General features: G+C 36.3%; 1 protein-coding gene across 6 annotated transcripts in view; it reads left to right on the plus strand.

The window, feature by feature from the left end:
- Positions 1-19,871, plus strand: part of Sorbs2 (sorbin and SH3 domain containing 2) — a 209,765-nt gene that overhangs the window by 118,806 nt on the left and 71,088 nt on the right. For 4 of the 6 annotated variants that reach the window (XM_033765408.1, XM_033765407.1, XM_010619774.3 and 1 more), the window contains 4 exons: positions 1,428-1,520; positions 6,583-6,609; positions 6,835-6,956; positions 18,328-18,466. In XM_033765408.1, the coding sequence (XP_033621299.1) occupies positions 1,428-1,520; positions 6,583-6,609; positions 6,835-6,956; positions 18,328-18,466 (381 nt within the window). Of the gene's footprint in view, positions 1-1,427; positions 1,521-6,582; positions 6,610-6,834; positions 6,957-7,609; positions 8,249-14,511; positions 14,944-18,327; positions 18,467-19,871 lie in introns of all 6 variants that reach the window. The other 2 variants (XM_019206848.2, XM_019206849.2) reach the window with 2 other exon arrangements.

Below are 19,871 nucleotides of genomic sequence, written 5' to 3' on the forward strand. Positions count from 1 at the left end.
AATAGCTGATGTATTTGCAATTAATTTACTTAACTCTTGTGTTTAAGTGCAAATACAGTACAGATCATGATACACATATTATTTAAACCTAGAAAATGCAATATAAATCAATTCAAAATTATAGTCTGTGTATTTCAATGCTGTCTCTGATTTCAGCTAGGTTAATAATCTCCATAAATATTGATTAACATAGAATTTCCATAGTGTTATGTGTTTCCTTATAAATTACAAAACATATCAAGCTTATGTAATTAATAACTATTTTTAGGTACTGAGAATCAAACCCAAGTCTTCACATATGCTAGGCAAATGCTTTACCCAATAACTTTTATTTCAAAAATTATTCAAACTATCTTCAGGAATCATAATAGCTAAAATACCATACAACCTAAATAATTAATACAAAAGTATATTACACTACAGCTTTTAACCCAGGAATATATGTAATCCAAAACTTCAAAAGCTAGCTACAAGCCGGGTGTGGTGGTGCATGCCTGTAATCCCAGCACTTGGGAGGCTGGCAGGAGGATAACCTAAATAATTAATACAAAAGTATATTACACTACAGCTTTTAACCCAGGAATATATGTAATCCAAAACTTCAAAAGCTAGCTACAAGCCGGGTGTGGTGGTGCATGCCTGTAATCCCAGCACTTGGGAGGCTGAGGCAGGAGGATCACTGTGAGTTCAAGACCAACCTGGGTTACATCGTGAGTTTCAGGTCAGTCTCAATGACATAGTGAGACCCTGGCTCAAAAAACAAAATAAAACAAAAGCTAGCTAAAGTGCTTATAGACTGAGAAGGTGTTGAATGTAAATGACATAAATACGATTCACTTCTGTGCCTGTGTTTTAATTTATTTTAAAAATGGAGCCGAGTGTGGTAGTGCATGCCTGTAATCCCAGCACCCGGGAGGCTGAGGCAGGAGGATCGCTGTGAGTTTGAGACCAGCCTGAGCTACATAGTGAGTTCCAGTTCAGTCTCAAATACATAGTGAGACTCTGTCTCAAAAAAAAAAAAAAAAAATCAGTGGGAACCAGGCCTGGTGTTACACGCCTGTAATCCCAAAATTCAGGATTTGGAGGCAGGAGGATCATAAATCAACTCGAGTGATATAACAAGTTCAACCCTGGCCTGGACTACATAGCAAGATCCTATCTCAAAAAACAAAAATACTGAATGTCAAATATAAAAGATTTTGTCCTTTTTCTAAACCAATGGCATCTATTTCTGAAACAGACTCCTGTTTTGTTTTGTCTCTTCTAGTCTGGAGATGGCTATGAAATTTGCAGATGTACTCCATGATCACTAATTCTGACTGTTCATCTTTCTCATGAATGTCTGTCACATTTCACTTAAAATGCATGCGACTGCATGTGCTTTCTCTGTTGCCTTGGCCTCTGCTATCACATTTTTTTGCTTCCAGATAGCGGTGGGTGTGCTCGCAAACGTGCTGCCATGTCTGTTACGTTAACATCTGTGAAGAGAGTTCAAAGTTCTCCAAACCTATTGGCTGCAGGTATAATATCACTAACTCACAGAATGTCACACTTGAATGGCTTTACCTGAAATATCTCTCTCTCTCTTTCCATAATATTTTGTTCAGATGAGTATAGTGGCTGTAAATATCCTTTGACAAGTTGTTATTTTTCTTATCCCTAAAATAGCCTCTATCTCTTCTGTTTTGGTTCTAAAAATAAAAAGCCAAAGGAAACTGATATCTAGTAGAAAACATTTAAAAATCTAATTAAAAACAATATTCATTTACCAAAAATATATTGAGTTACTGCAAGTATGAATAACTATTTAAATTTGTATGATCTCATGAAATAAAGTAATATAATATTCCATTAAGATAACTCCTATGTTTTTTGGGAGACCCAGAGTCAAAGAGAGAGAATTGCTGGAAAATGAATCTTAAGGAGGTTGCTTCTTCACAAAAAATTACAAAAAAAAAAGAATAATGAGATAGCAGTTTTGAAAAGGAATTTCACTTTCCTGTGGTCCAATCAGCAAAAGCGCTTCTAATTCATCAATATCTTGGCCAATTAAAATTAATATGATAAAAATATATCCTAGAAGGGAAGGGAAGGGAAGGGATGACACTTCATATCTACCAAGGTGGGTCTCTTCATAATACAAGTCTGTAATGATTTAACCAAGGCTGCAAGCACAGTCTGCATTAGGAGGAGGCTTCTGCTAAGGAAGAGCTAAGCAAAGCCAGGAAAACCCTGTGATAGGCCCTCAAGGGTATCCAGACCATTGGAAGACTGGTTTTTTGGTTGGTTCCTTTCATTGTTGGCTTGTTAGTTGGAGTTTGAGGTTTCCTTGGTTTTATTTAGAAGGCTAATTTGGAACAGAAATGGGAAAACATTGAAGAGTAGTTAAGTAACTTTAATTCTCACTGTTCATATCAGTGTTTTATACACCTACATTTTAGCAGTTGGTTATATATTGAGGTCGTCCTTGGCTTTAATGTACTTGATTCTATATGCCCAGCTTTGTTAAGGAAAAACCAAGTTTCATATGGAGAATTCCATTTCCACCCACCACCTCCACTCCATAAGCGGATTTCAGGGTCCAACTTGAAATATCAGGCCAAGAGGCTCCCTTAATTATTAAATTTTAAAAATGCAAGTTGGGAAGCTGGGGATTTAGTTCAGTGTGCCGCTGCCTGCCTTACAAGCGCAAGGTCCTAAATTCGATCCCTGGTACCCAAAATAAAAATTTTTAAAATGTAAATTGCATTGCAATGCATTTGTTTAAAAAAGTCTTTGTTTAAAAAGTCTCTCTGGATATATTTGTACTTATGCATATGAATGTAGATAGTGCTTAAACTTCAGATACCTCAGAGAAATTAGGCATTTCCTGGATACCTCAGGGAAAATACTGGATACCTCAGGAAAATTAAAATGAAGAGAAGAAAATAAACACCAAGGCCATCATGGAGTTGCATGCCAATATATGAATATCACTGACCTTCTAATTAAGAAAAATCTCGTACATGGACCACTGATGTATCTCTAGGCAATGGCACACTGCTTCAACAATGCCAATTTGTTATTTATAAAAGCAACTGTCAAAAAAATGGTATTAGACTGACTCAAGATTGACATTTTGGAAAGTCAAAAGAGAATATAAACAATTTCATATTATTCAACTTATCACAAAAGGTGTAATGCTTCTGAATCAAAACAGTAGAAAAAGTTTATTACTTCACGAATATGAAATAATCTTCAGTAGTAAGAGTATTTAATGGCTTTGGGATGATTTAAATCTTAAATCACTATGAGTAAGATTTTTTAGAGAATAAAGTCCCCTGAATTTTGAAAATAGACCCTTTTAATATCAATTAGACATGTGAGGTCTTTTTCAAATAAATTTTAATTATATTTTGAAGAAAGAAATCAACTTATTTTACGCACAATCAAATTCTATACTAGCTTTCATGGGAATTCATTTGATAATGTCTTTATGAGAATCAAAAGAGAATTAATAAATATTTATTGCATTCAGTATTGTTGAAATGCAACAGCCCTTACATAAAAGTTAGACTGCTCCCACGAGATTCCGGCCTCCCTCCTCCTTGCAGATCATAAAGTCTGTGAGTCATCAACTGTTTGTCCCCCATGTCAATCCATCTTCTCTTTTCCTTTCACAAGATATGAAGTCCCACTGGATAGTTCACTATAGCACACACTGGTGTTTTAAACCTATGTTAGAACCAAAACAATCAAAAATAGAAAAACAAAGTACACTTCACTTCACCAAACACACTTGGCCATCTGAGAAAACATTTGTACTTTGGCTAAGAAATAAATATAATTTGTCATTTTCCCGTCTCTCTGATTATAAAAATAACCATTCCAAGAAAAATGTAGGTGATAGTGTCAATATAGTGTATTAGTTCAAAGGATTTAAATAAAACATGAGAGCAGAGATCATGATGAAACTGTTGCGTATCCCCAACACCACCACATACAAACCATAATGTTAGAATCACAGAGCTGGGAAGGATATTCTAGAATGTGCATTCCAACACCTCACCCCTCACCAGGAATGTCCTCAGGATAGGGCACGCTCCTTGTGCCAGTGAAGAGCATTACCACTTTCTAATTCTCACGAGACCTTATTTATTTTCTGATGCAAAACTGGAGAATAATGAACCTGTCTCATTTTCTTACTCTTAACTTTTCAGGTAAACAATGATATCTACTAAATAACACGAGGAATTAAGGGTTCTGATCCTTAACATCTTGGCTGTTTCTTAAGTAAATGATCAATAATGTTCAAGTTTGGGGGAAACACCATTTTTCCCATGCATTTGCCAAAACATTTACCACTAGACTTTTTTTTTTTATAACCTATACTCTCTTTCCTTGATATATTGACCCAGGATACTTTGTTATCTTCTTCAAACCACATATGTCCTCCTTTCGGAACTGTCCTTGCCACGATAAAATTAAAATAGGGCAGTGGTGAATGGTATCCCTGTGGGAAGTTATCTTCCAGTGCTTCTGAAGGCTATACTAAAATAGCAAGTCAGAGCTGAGTGTTTCAAGTACTGTATCTACAACTGGATTTATTTTAAAGAAATGTGTACTTCAATATTTTTAAAGAACCAATGGCTTAAAAGACAAATCACCAACATATGCTTCTTCAGAGTATTGCTGCATCCTGAAGTTTTACTCCATGGCCAGTTTTCTCTCTTCTCCTTTCTTTTAATTCTACAATCCTGTCAACTTTGCTAGCAAGGCCTTTGAGTAAAGCGCAGCACTATTAATATCTTGTGTTTCCTGTAGCCTAGAGGGTTTGCCCTCTGATTCTACCACCATAATCTCCAGTGTGGTCACCAGTGTGCAGAAACAACTGGCCCTCTACAAACTATGTGTTGGAGGAAGTTTATTCTAACTGTCCTTCAGACCAGCTCATTAGACCTTCTTCCTAATGACACCCACACCCTCCCTGCCTCAGGTGTTTTGGCTCCTGTTTGGTCTACAGCCTGCACATACCTGCCCTTTTTTTTAAATCCTGTATTTTGTCAAATAAAAAGTAAACTCTCTATTCTCAAACAATTATAGCATAAACTACAATTATTACTAATGCTCTTTCCCATTGTGTTGCCCTTTGCCTGAGCCCCCAAATTTGTTTTTTGTCCAATGTGCTACACTCTAGTGGTTACTCTCTCTCCCCAAGTGCCCCAAAGCAGAATTCTAAAGATTGTTCTGTATTGCTAAGCTATGTTTGATAACTTTATGTTTTCACACCCTTTAGATTAATTAAATTATGCCTTTCAATCAGTTCAGCCTCCATCAAAGCCTAGAAGTAGGGTCTAGTAAACATTTCACTTGTAGTTCTTCAGTTATTTTTATTATGTGTACTTATTTTTTTACTCTAATTTTCATTTGTTGAAGTTAAGTGATTGAGTGTGATACAGAATGAACTTTATTAGTTTTATCTAACTCATGACCTGGAGTCATTCTAAAGTACTTTTAGCTGATTTATTTTTTTCCATTAATTTGGAAAAAATTTTGTCTCAAATATTTTATCTAAAAAGCAAACACTTGCATTTCTCAGCCCATTTTTATCATTCCAAATTCATATGCTTAGATTTCGAAATAATCATGTTCAAAACATAAGAAGGAAAACATTAGAAGGAGTCATTGAAATAACATCAATTTAATAATGGTCCTAAGGAACATGTAGAAGAAATCCAGAAACAAGATAGCAGGTTAAGCTAACTGACCCCTTAATATCTTTCCAAGATCGACTTTATGATTCTTAGTGAGCTCTAACAGAACCAAGTAAAACAAAATGATAATCTCAAAATGCGTACTTGATTACCTCAAATGTGCATATAAAAGTTTCTGGAATGTATGATTCCAATAAAATTGTTAATAAATATATGTGTATTATTGCATCAATTTCCATCTGCATTATCAAAAACTATTTATTACTACTAAAGTTTATTCTTCACACCTTGCAAGCTGAAGGAAAATGGAATCAGTTGTAACAGCTCTCTCATTTTTTAATAAAAAGACACTTTTAAATGACAATAGGAAGAACACAGTCTAAAAAAAGTCACATATTAGTTAGATACAATTGCCACTTTTTAAAGTTTAAAAAAAACTAAGAAGATTCTTCTCTGTCTCACACAGAAGTTAAATATAGTCAGTCATAGCAGGACTTTTACCAGCTAAGGATCTGGTGATTTGATTTAATACTATGAAAGCTAACTAGAGTTTACAAACCAGAACCTTTGTGATCCTTTAATTTGATATTCAGAAATTTGTGTATCCATCTTGGACAACAATAGGCTTAAAATGATATAGCTGCAATATTATTAGAGGAAAATTAATGTTTGATATATGTGTTAATTATGTACTATCATTATTTTTAAATAGATAATATTCCCATTCAAGTTAAAACTAATGCACAAATGTTTCATTACATTTAATGTACCCAGAGTTTTAAAACTGAGATAATGTCTGTAGAGAATATGTGGTTCTTTGCAAATATTTTTACTGAATAATTCATGTGTTTCATCCTGGGATTAATATCAACATATTTTTTTCTTTCAGGGCGTGATTCTCAGTCCCCAGACTCAGGTACACAAAAGATATTCTAAGTAACTCTGACATTTGTCGTGAGGATTTTTTGACACGTGTAGCCACAATGTTCCTACATTAAACTTAAATTATCTGTTAATTGTATAGTAAATTAAAATTCTAGGAAAAGCAGCTTGAGTTTTGAAATAGAAATCCATTTTCTTTAAAAGGTGTTTGAGTGAATGCAGATATTTTTGTATCCAATTTGTTTTCTCTTAACAAAAGCGTGGAGATCTTACAATGATCGAATCCAAGAACTGAATGGAGATGCTACATATTCCTCTCTTGCAGCAAAAGGTTTCAGAAGTGTTCGACCGAACCTACAAGAAAAAAAATCTCCAACTCAGGTAATCCTGCACTCTCTCAGTCTACTTTGCTTTGAAAACATTGTTACTAGATTACTGCTCTGAAAACTCTTTCTTAGAAATCTCTTTCCTATTTTATTTTTACTATGCTTTTGCTTTTGTAGTTGCTTTTTTGCTCGACTTTTTTGCTAGACAACATAGAAAACAAGTTTTAAGTTCAAAACAGGTGTTATATGGGCAGTGTTTGGTTTTGGTTTGGTTTTTTTTCCTGAGTAAGTTCATAAAAGTAGGTCAGCCTCTAACATAATGTTTAGGATGTATTCTAATTCTTAATAAGCTTACTGCTGATGTTTTGGGATTTCAAAGTTATAAGGTCAGCAATGCATTATGTATTTAATAAATAGTTCAATTTTATTAAAATTTTCAGAATGTAGATGAAGGCAAACTTGATAATGGATTCTTTAAAAACAAAATTTATTTCCCCCAGGGCAACTTTTGACAATAAATTAAAATGCATTGTAATGGGAGTAAAAATTATTATTCAATCCAGCCAACAAAATGCATAACAAAAAGATAGAATGTAGCTTTACCTTTAAGAGCAGGGCAGACACTGGTTGCTTTCATGACTAACTGTAACTTTCTCTTTGTTTTTCCTTCAACATTATTTCTTTTTCTGGATGCTCTTGGCCATGTAGGCACCCCTTCCTCCCTCCTGGAAGGAGAGCTTTTGTAGCTGCTTGATAACCAATCACACACAGGGTGACATTTTAGACTCATCCGAAACAAACACAAAAACTCCCTCGTGTACAGAATTGTTTACTAACAAAAAGCCTCTTCCAGGAACTATGCACACTAATGATGATTCTAACCCGACAATTATATATTCTGAAGAATCCAACACAACTGTGTCATATACACAAAAAATTACTAATCCACTCCCGGGAGCTTCCAGCACAAGTCCTGCACCATTTGCTGACATCAATACCCCATTTCTACAAGAGAACTACATGCGAGATTCTCAAACGCAGAGAATTTCCACCTTAAAACTAACCCATAACCAGGATCCGAGAAGCACCATCCCCTTTCATGTTCCACAGTTTTCTAACCCTGTTGAAGTTCCTTCATTTCTCAAAAAACCTTGCTCACCACCCCCTAACCCAGTCCCTGAGGTACACACAGCATCTCTTTCCATTCAGATAGCTCCTCTTTCAGGACAAGATCCTGAAAGCCACAAACAGCTACCTGAGCTTTCTTCAGAGACTACAAAGATACCTCTTCAGCAGGAGAGACAAAAATCTGCAGCTGCTGCGACCTCTCAGTCCTCAGACTGCCCGGTGATACATTACACTTTCCATTCTCTTCTTACACGTGTATTGTAGAGTCCCTAACTCCTTTGGTTTGGGCTTCTTATATAACCGAATGCTTTGTGAACTTCCAAGCAGGGAGGGAAAGGAGAAAGAAACTGCCTTACAATTTAAAACCTGACTAAAACAATAAGTAAACATCTGGGCATTTTTTAATTTAAACACACACATAAATCTTTCATTAGAAATGCTTTCAAAGTTTCTCCCTTCCAGATATTTATTAGAAATCACTGACGAATCAGTTATCATTTGAGACCGTGGAAACCATTCCAATATGTAAAGTATTTTCAGGTTTCAAAGAGATGTTTTTCACGTCAGACCTTTCTGTAGCTAGATTTAGTTTATTCAAATTCACAAAACCTCTTAAAATACTTGTCCGTTATAATTTGCTTTAGCAGGAGACATTTACCTTAATTTCAAGCAGTGTTAATCCGCTGTGGTACGATATTAATTTTCACTGAAATGTGATCTCTTTGTCATGTTAGAAAGTGTATCAAGCAGCCTTTATTACCCAGACTTTGAGAATGTAAATACTTCCACATATATAAAACTCTCACAGTACTATTCTGCTGATATTCACTGTATCTTTAAAAGAGAGATTTATTCCACTTCAAAATTTCTCCACAAAATAATATCAAAATGATTTTATTATTTTTGAAAACAGAAGTTTTTATTTTGTTTGTTTTGTTTTACAGCTCTAGGAATTGGAGTCAGAGTTTTGTGGGGGGGAACACTTTCTGTTTTCCTTTCATGTGGTTTTGTCACCCTCCAAGCTAACCAGAGATAGCTTAGGTACACAATTCCCTGGATATTAGCATGATATGAAAGTTAAGCGTTAAGATCCTGTCACATTTTTCATTCAACAAATATTTATTGGGGGCCTACTGGGTGTCAAAGTTTAGTTAGAGCTGGATTTGAAGCCATCAATACTTAAAATCTGGTATGTGTATGGAGGATTGAACATTGATAAACCTTTAAGCAAAATACATTAGCAAGGGATTATGAAAACAAAATTAAGCAGTGCTAAGTAGAGATGTCAGAAGCACCTGCCATGTTAAACAGGACGGTCAAACAGACCACAATGAAAAGAGGACAGCTTTGAAGGTGGAAGAATACTAGGACAAAGGGAACATCTAATGTAAAGGCTTTCGGGCTGAAACATGCTGGAAGCCAGCGTGAAGGACAGGAAGTGAGGCACAGAGTAATAAATAGGAGGCAAAATCAGAAGGAACAGAAGCCTGAAGAGAGTCCTTGTAAACCACTGCAGGACCATGGCTTTTTTATTCAATAAAAATTAGAATCATTGAAGGATTTTGAGGCAGCCACTGTTATTTTTGGGGTTTCTAATTTTATATAATTTTCAATTTCTATTTTTATTAGTACACATTTGCAGTACATAATGATTACATTCATCGTGGGGGTAGGGACATGTACATAACATATCAATCCTTGTATGCCTAGTGTTCCATTTTGAGGGGCAGCAAATAACAATGGAACATAAAATTTTTCTCTTCAAATTCTTCTTCTTTTAATTTTTCTACATAACATATATGAGTTTCATGCAAAACTTCCAAAACTTGCAGCCCTTGGCATAAATGGGTTCTTGTTTTATCTTCTTCTGCTCCCCTTCCTCTCCCTCCCTACATCTCTTTTAGCAAAAGATCTAGATAATTGGAAATTTTTCACTCTTTTATTTAGCTTTTAATTTTGTTTATATTTGGGGTGTCACCATGAGCGATTTAAGCTTGTGCACTATTGTTTGACTTGCATTTTAACTAAATCATTCTAGCAGCTCAAGTGAGAACTCCCTAGAGTAGGGCAAGGAGGAGGGCCAGCAGCCCAGCCAAGAAACTATTACAATAACTTAGGTAAGAAATGATTGTGGCTTAAAGCAAGGTGGAAGCAAAAGAGATGGTGAGAAATCCAAATGTGTGAATGTATTTTGAAAGGCAAGCCAACAGGGCTCCTGGAAGACCGCACGTGGGACGTGAAGGGAGGAGGCAGGTTGACTTCAGTGGGAAGAATGGAATCGCCATCACCTGATACCCAACCGCTGTGGGTGAGGAGGGCTAGAGGGAGGAGCAGAGGAATATTGGACACATGCTGAGTTTAAGAAGTCCCTTAGACCTACACGAGGAGAAGCAGAGCGTGCAGCTGGATGAGAGTTTCTTGTCCAAGAGAAATTAACTCTAGAGTGGAGATAAAAAGCTTATGAATGCTTTTGTAACCATGAGGCTGAGGCCACCAGCGAGTGAGTATGGAGAAAAAAAGAAGTCCAAGAATTGAGCTCAAGCAAGTCTTAACATTAAAGGAAGAAATGGCTAGAAAGTTTAAAGAGTGTCCTCCAAGGGAGGAAGAAATCTAGGAAAATTCAGCATGCTAAAGCCAAGGGAGGAAAATTCATGGAGCAGTTGATATGGCTAACTGTTCAAATGCTGCTGATGGGGGCAACCGTAAGATAAGATCGAAACACGTGACCTTGACTTAGCAGCGGGGAGGAGGACACTCTGGGAGTGGATTGAGAAAAACTGCAAAGAGAACATCTAAACATCAGTCAAGTCTTTTGTGGTGCTCTTAACATAGCAGCCTTCATCTGTTATTCACTCTCCCTGACCTGTTTTGTCATCTATAGGACCAATAATAACATTCATCTCAGAGAGTTGCTATGAAGTTTGAATAAGAAGCTTGGCATAGTGCCTGCCTATTTTAGATCATCTATGACCTTGATCTGTGGTAGGGACTGCATGGCTGTCAAGGTCAAGGCTGCTGGTTAAAAAGAAATTTTGTATTAATATTCTGTAGTTTTAGTATTAAGATACTGTAGGGCCAGGGATGTAGCTCACAGCAAGGGCAAGGTCCTGGGTTCCATTCCCAGTGCCAAAAAGGAAAAGTAAAAAAAAAACAAAGAGGCTGTAGAAAGATCTTTCATGACTGAAATGCAAGCAGTACAGCCATGATGTCAGCAAGCTAGGGAATGACCAGATAGGTGCCTTCCTCCCCCTCCTCCCCCCCCTCCCTCTCTCTCTCTCTCTCTCTCTCTCTCTCTCTCCCCCCCCCTCAATTTAGATGATACATAATTATCTCTTTCCTCTTTTAGTTTTGGCCTTATCCTTATTTCAAGTTATGTGTGTATTTCTATGACATTCTCTGATTTCTTACATTTGGATACTTAACCCATAACTACCTGAATGGGACATTCAGAATTGCATAACTGAAATTCCCAGGAAGGAGGGAGGATGCACTTGGCCCAATTTTGTTCTGCTGTTCCTCCTCCTCTATAATCGTTTGAGGTCAGAAAACTTCATTTCTTAGTACACATGCGGCATTTTTTGTCACTTCTTCCTATCCTCTTAGAAAAGGCTGTCAAAAAGGAGGGAGGTCATCATAGGAGCGCTACAGATGGGAAGTAAAGCCCAATTATTATACAAACCTACCCTAGATATTTTATCAAGTGAGAAAATAATTCTTCCCTCCTTTGTTCACATTTTATTTTGCTTCTCACACTTTGCTCTGACCATGTATGAGATGATTCTCAGTCTTCTAGTGTCTAGAGGCTAATCCATTAATACGTAGATCAGGGTCAAGTAAAAGGATTCCAAGTATGTAGTCTAAACAGTAATTGACATCTCTATAGCACGATAGTTCAAAGTGTCTGTGGGTGACCAACCACTGAATCTCATAGTTTTAGTTATAAAATTAAAGTTTGATGTAACTTAACAAAGGGCATTTCACTTGTTACACAGACACACATACACACACACACACACACACACACAGACTGAAAGTTGTCTGGCGGTACTGAGGGAAGTGGAAGAGTTTAAAGGGCATTTCACTTGTTACACAGACACACATACACACACACACACACACACACACAGACTCAAAGTTGTCTGGCGGTACTGAGGGAAGTGTGGAAGAGTTCTGAATTCTCTTTGGAAGAACAAATGAATGAATGTATGCAGATCATTCTCAGGCACAGAGCTGTAAAATCAAATTCATGATCATATCACCTATGATCGTGATGATTTTAGAAAGAGCATGCTCTAGCTTTTGACACATTTCAAGCCAAAAGGTATAAACACATTGATGTTTTAAGAGCCACAATCATTACATTTGTCCTTCTAATTTTAAAGGGGAAAAAGTCATACTTGAGCTGATAACTCAAGTCCTTTGTTTGACTAACATGATTTAACAGAATTTTCACTTAGCATCAGCAAAACTCAAAAAGATTTATTTTATATAGAAACTATCAGAGTAAAAGTTCATTATGATAACACATTCCACTAATTCTACCTAAAGATTATTTATACCTCAATTCCACTTGGGCTTGCAGAAAAATTTTAATGTGTTAAACTATAACTACTGTAGTTTTGTAGTATTGTAGCTTTAGAGCCGAGAATTTAGCTCAGTGGTTCTGCCACCTGCCTCGTAAGTGCAAGGTCCCGAGTTTGATTCCCAGTACCTCCCCAAAAATGTAGCTTTATCTCCCATAAAACCTGAAATTATTATAAATATTTACTAATATAAAGGATGTGTTCCTATTAAAATATTTTATGTTTGGGTAACTAATATTTCTGTTGGTTAATTCTAGAAAAAAATTTTTGTACCAGGGGTCAAACTCAGGTCCTTGCACTTGCAAGGCAGGCATGGTGCCACTGAGCTAAATCCCTCACCTTAATTCTAAAGACTTTAAATATATAAATAGTAAAAGAAAAAGTATTGCATACTATGTTTAAACAACAAGAGAAAAGCTAATGAAACGAAAAATGAAATAAAAATTAAAAGCTAATGAAAATAAAAAATATGAACAAGAAAGCTGTCTTTTTATTTGGTGTTGGCTACAACTTCTCAACTTTAGATTAAGGATGCACTTTAGTGTGTCTATGAAACCCTAAAGTTTATGCAGAATTTTATATGCATATGGATTTGTGCTTTTTTTCCTAAGAATCCATAAATTTTAGTGTTTCTTAAGGATCTATGACCAAAGGAGACCTTTTATATGGATTTTTAAGTACTCAATTAGAAGTCTGGGTAAAAAAAATAATGATGACTTTCACGAGGCCAACAGTCTGTATGACATCAGCTGTTATGAAAATTGTACTGGCCAGGAACACCAAATGGCACCACTTAAGTCTTTACTAGGCCGTGTTTCTAAGTTTATACATTTCTCCTTAACTTATCCCAAATCTTTGCACTAAAATCCCCCAATATTTCTAGCTAATTTAACTGACACTATCTCAAACACTACAAACTATTCTGAAATGTAGGGAGAAAAAAAATGCTTCAGTCTCTTTCATTCCTTCATTCGTTGAGTTTGAGGCTTATCTTCCCAGTTGACATCTGTGCTCATGTGCCCTTAAGGTTATAGCAAATGGCTACAAAGACATAACGAGCCACCACTTCTCCTGCTGCAGACTATCTCTCCAGCGTGGTTAGCTTCTTGGCTTAGAGACACAGCTGTAGGGCCTGGGGAAGAGAGTGTCTTAAAACCTTTTTTTGTTTTTCCTTCAGTTTCTTTCTCCTTTGCCTAAATGCAATACCAACAGTACTTCTAACCAACTAGTGTGCTTTCTATTGCCACCCCAGGTTTTTATTTTCACACACAGATACCTCCATTTTCATTGCTAAGATATTTTGAATTTCAATTCTTTTAGTATTTTGTAGTGAATTTTTAAAAAAAGATTCAATATATGGAAAGAAAAGAATATAATTCTCTTTTCACTTAGTTGTTTTTAGTTTGATCAGCATTTAAATCCGTAAGTCGGGGGTGGGGGGATGAAGCAAACTTGTTTATGATATGGAGACGCTTCGAGGCTAGGAACTCAGTAGAACAACTATGTTACAAGATGGTTCTGGTGAAAAATCAAACTACTCATTCAACCGACAATCTGATAGCATTTCACTATCACCAAGACAGAAACTAAAATTTCTGACAGAGAGATTCCATTATGTCAACGCTCTCGCCTCCCTACCCAAACTTACATTGCAATGTTGTGTGAAAACTGATCTTGTTCCCGGAAAACACTGACCGCATTCATTTTCTTCCTGTTTTCATGCTTTTACTGTGCTGTGCGGTGGGCACCTAATCCATGAATGTATTTCCATGAAGTGCTTGCAGATAAAACCCATGCTTTGCCTCCTCTGCCATGTTGCAAACAAGGATCTGTTTTTTGTTAATTGGATAATTTGTATCTTTTCTTATTATTTTTCCTCAATCTCGGCGTGGAAATCAGCACTTAACTGCCAGTGTGTGGGCGGTAAATGCTTCACAGACACACAGACAAACCACATCAGAAGCCTCTTCTTCGTGCCCTTCTCCTGTGATTCCATTTAACCAAACCACCTTTTCACCAGGCAGTGGCTCCAGCCCAGTATCAGCACCTGATGATCTGGGACCTTCAGGCCTGTATAAGGCTCAGGGCTTTCCACACTATTTATATAAATACCCTACCCCAGCTCTTGAACGCCTTATCCACAGCCAGGACACAGGCTCTCTCAGGACAGACTCCCCCCTCTCCGAGAGCGAGTCCTCCACAGCCATTCTGGCTGAGCTGCAGATGGGTAACTGTGACACCACTGACTGCTCTGAGACACCTTCCCCAACCTGGGGTCAGAGGTCTGCTGTGACAGATGGCACCATCTTAACCACCCCTGCTGCCACTCATGTAATTATTCTTCGTTCCTTTGCCTCCACCATGTTTTGAAAAGGATTGATTTCTTCTCTGCCATCTTGTTTTGCAGCTGAGCTCTTTTATTGGCATAGGTGTTGATGAGCAAACAGATTCTATACCACCTGAGGAAATCCAGTAGAAGCATTCTTATTAAGCCTACTTTGCACTAAAAATTTACGTATAGTCTCTTCATTCATTTTATGGTTACTTATGGTTATTTCAGATTGGTTTACTAGGTTGCTATGGTTAATGAGTTATACAGTGATTGCCTTACCAAGAAGTTATCTCAGAAATTTAGATAAATATGAATGGTAATATTGTTATGGTTAGATTACAGAAAAAGTCTCTAATGTTTCAAAATTTTTAACCTCGTATTAATGCCTTAGAGTTAAAAGTATTCCTAACAGGCTAATATGTCCTGTTTCTTGCCTAAGTGATTACTGACCGCATCACACTGATTCTTCTCACTGTTTCTTCACTAGCAGGTATATCCTTTGAAGTCCTCTATCATACAAGAATGAATGGTGCAAATAATTTTAATAGGAAATTTAGCCATGATTTTTTGGAGTTATCCTTTCTTAGCCATTACAGTATAGAAATTTATTGTTTTTTATTTCATATGTCAATGTCATCCATTTGTATCAATATGTAAATATTTTCATACATATTACATTACTAGAATCTTTCTAGGTGTTAAGCAGGCCCTAAAAAATGATATGTGAATAGCTAAAATACTTTAAAATATTATGACACAGATTTTCAGTTTTATGTGCTGTAGAGGTAGTGGCATCCATTTGAAAGGCAGATAATTTGGGGTAAAAATGGGAATTTTTTTCTGAAATTGATATTATGATAAAGTTCCAAATAAGTGCTGCCATAAATAAAATTTTATTGCTATAGTTTCTATATTCTATTAAAAACACAAATATGTAATTTTCATGCACACAGAAATATTAGTGAGCCAGATATTTTTAAGTACATTGCAGCAATAGGAAATAAAAGATACTTTTTTTAGATTGACTTACTGTGTAGTGTATACTTAAAAGTACCAGTAAAGTCAATGAAAAAAAATATTCATCCAATATCCAGGTAGAAAATATTTTCCAGAGCTAACACCACCAAGAATTCCTATTAAGCCTTTGTTGACATGCCCCTGGTACCAAGTACTCAACAGGTACAGATCTCTCCCATGTCCTACTGTGCTTGAAATGGTTCTTAACTTTTAAATACTTAAGAAGTGTTATCAGGACCTTTGGCAAAGAAATACAAAGCAGTAAAAATATATTAATATTTTTACTAACCTGTGCAACTTTCTCTTTAGGATGTCTTTGCGATATTCATGGGGATTCTGTTTGGGATCCTCATTTATTACTTTTGTGTATACTAAACAGAGGTTTTGTGACTGAAATTAATTCTAGTTTATTATTTTTTACATAGAGATCCTCCATGAGACAATAACACTGTAAAGTATTTCCTAAAATTCCAATGGTATCATTTAGTTAATAAAATCTCAATTGGTTTTACAAATAAAACTTTTAGTGTTTTTACAAATCCTTAATCAGAACTGAAACTATCAAAATAGGATTCAGAATCAGTTTTCTAAGTTTACTATCCCTAGCCCAAAAGTTCAAAATTCAAAATGTTCAGATAATGAAACTTTTTGAGCATTAGCATGATTTTGGAAGTGGAAAATTTCACACCTGATCTCATGTGATGAGTCACAGTAAAAGTGCAGGTGCATAAAATTTTCTTCAGACTATGTGCATAAGACGTAGATGAAATATAAATGAATTTCATGTTTAGCTTTGGGTCCTATTCCAAGGATATGTCATTATGTATACACACATACATACATTTATATATATATAATTCTAAAATTCAAGAAATCTGAAATATTTCTGGTCCTAGTATCCTTGTGGTCTTTAATTAAAATGATTCCTCTACTTTTAACATTAATGATAACACGTTATAATAATGATATTAAGATTACTTTTATAAAGATCTGGAAAACTTTATTTGGAAAGGAGACAAAAATATTCTCAAATCATTCACCAGAGGTACAAAAAGGCTCTGAAGCATTTGATCAGGCCTGTGCCTCACATTTATTTGATTGTCCAACTATCTTCACATAGAAGATCCCCCAAACTATGGTTAGTTGTAATATAAAAGCAATTTTTCTAAGAGCTTAAAAAAGTATTTAATTAGTACAGTCCTTGTAAAGAAATGTGTATTGATTTTAAAACATATGTGATATGGCTACAAAGTAATGAAGTTAGATTTATTCTATGTCATTTGAAAACATAACCCATTTTAAATTCAAAGCATGGAAATATGCAATTACTTGTCTGTTTAATCTTGTTTAATAGAACTTTATTTTATCCAAAATTAGTAGAATAAATTTACAAATTATAGATCTTTGTGTGCATGTGTCCTAAGGGAATTTCAATTTCATAATTGTTCTTAGCTAAAGTTTGATTTAATTTGCATGCATTCATATCATTGCTGGAATGCTCACTGCTGTGCCATAGCTAGATAGTCCAAAGCTCAACTTCTGTAAATAAGCTAATTACATTCAACAGGATATGTGAACATGAACATGTAGCGTGAATATCTACCATATTAGCACCAGGTTGCATGTTATAAAAATTATTTAAAAAGCATATAGTTGACCATCTCCAAGAAGAAGCTTGATATAGCATTGGGGACGTAAAACACCCATATATAAAACAAAAATTATTAATAAATCAGAGTGCTACATGAGATTGAAGTAAGGAGAAGACAGTGCTTTAACAAGTCTTTCAGATGCTTTACCAGGTATGTGACTCTTCTAGAATTAGTTGCTCTATATCTAAGTCTAGCCAATTGTCTTCCTTAGGTTAGTCACCATGCTGGGGAAGCATTTACTCACTAGAAAACATCCGTAACTTAGCCTAAAAACAACCCATTTCCTTGTGTCAGAGAGCACTGACTTCAAATCTTGCATGGAAAGTAGTGCGACAGTGATCTGACTACTTAAGTCACAATTGCAAGAGCACATCTGCCCTCCACATTTATTTGGCAGTGACTTCTACTGATACCACTGGGCACCTCTTTGGCGGAGTGGCATGCCCACTGGCCAATGGCTTCCATCACTCCTACCTTCCTAAGCTCCTCCCATGCCCTCTGACATATGAAAAAATTATTTTCAGGAATAAAAGGAGAGAGAGAGAGAAGACTGTGAAAACATGTGCCCTGCTCCTCTTACATCAGTTTTTAAAATAAATAAAAACTTGGCAGTGTGTTACTATCATATGATTGGAGGATTTTTCCTGTCACCAAAAGGAGTGATGTTGACAGGGAACTGTGTGCTATAACGGGATGCCTCTGCACTTTTCGCAGAGCCAGATAACCGTGAATGGCAACTCTGGCGGTGCTGTGAACCCAATGAGTTACTACCAAAGGCCGTTTTCCCCTTCAGCCTACTCTCTCCCAGGCTCCCTCAACTCCAGCCTTATCATGCAGCATGGCAGATCCCTTGGTAAGTAATTTGTTCACCATGATTTCCATGACAGTTTCAATATGACAAATGCAAACCACCTGAGAGAAACAGAAGACATCGAAGTGAACCAGGAGTGCTCAAGGCCCCACTATTTGATAACCCTTCCTAGGGAGAAAGTGGGGCAAAGGATTTGGTGTTACAGAAAGGAGGTGCCCAGCTATGCAGAGACAGTGACTCCATTTGTGTCTGAGCCTGGAGGTGTCTATTCCATGTTTGAGGTATAGGATGAAAAGAAAAAGAAGATACGGAGTTAGGAAGAAGAGAGTCTATGCTACCCAGAGAATATTAATGGAATGCTTTTCCATTGAGGCAGCTTGTTCCTTTGTGGAAGAGCTTTATTGCAGACCATCCTTTCGTTGTACATAGAAGGAAGAATTCTTTTAACAGTTATATTGCATAACCAGAGGGCAGACTGCCTCACACAGTGGTAAAGCAGTAAAGTACTGTACTGGCTCAGAGTCATAAACTACTATTCAAATGGAGGCCTAAAGGGAGTCAGGGAAGCCAAACAAGAGAAATTTAAGAGGTCCCTTAAGTGATGATTCCATAATTTTGTTGAGAGATAGTTTTTCACCCTTTGAGTATTACAAATTAGATGAAAGATATAGCCTGGGGGGTGAACGTATTAACATGAAATTTTTTAAAAAATTAAGCATGCAATTTTGTACCTTTCATGAACACTTTGAAGCCTCCTGGAAAACAATGTTGTGTTATATAAAGATAGAAACATTCTTAGATGGTTCAATATATTAGCATACTTTAGAAAATAATGTAATAAATATCTCTTAGTTTTTAAAATGCAATTTATAAGCCCAAAACATTTTTAAGAACAGCCCCAATTGAACCAACAGGTTCCAGATGAAAAATATTCCATGATATTAAGCAACTAGAAAGCTTCCAAAAGCAGAGAGGAAAGTGAGGAGAGTAAGCCATAGGCTTCTCAGGAAAGAGGGAGACCCATCCTCTGGCCATCACAAGTCAGCAACAGAAAGAAAATAACTGGAACTTCACCATATCTCTCTTCCCAACATGATTCTGTATTGAAAGAACACAATGACCCCAGTTTGCTAAAGAACGTTTTATGTCAACATCCAGCATGCACTTGGTAGAACTCAGTTTCTAAGGTCACAAAAGCATCTATAAGATTTTAAATCTAACCATGGGACTCATTAAGGAAAAGTCTAAATATGCTTGTGCCTCCTTTAATACTACTCTTGGGAAACATCTATGAATCTTATAACAATATCCTTTTAGAGTATAAGAAAGTAGAACTTCCTAGCTGGGCTTGATGGCTCACTCCTGTAATCCCAGCACTTGGGAGGCTGAGGCAGGAGGATAGCTGTGAGTTTGAGACCAACCTGGGCTGCATAGTGAGTTCCAGGTC

The sequence above is a fragment of the Fukomys damarensis genome, unplaced genomic scaffold (assembly GCF_012274545.1).
Source record: "Fukomys damarensis isolate Sample0158 unplaced genomic scaffold, DMR_v1.0_HiC HiC_scaffold_18, whole genome shotgun sequence".
NCBI lineage: Eukaryota > Metazoa > Chordata > Mammalia > Rodentia > Bathyergidae > Fukomys > Fukomys damarensis.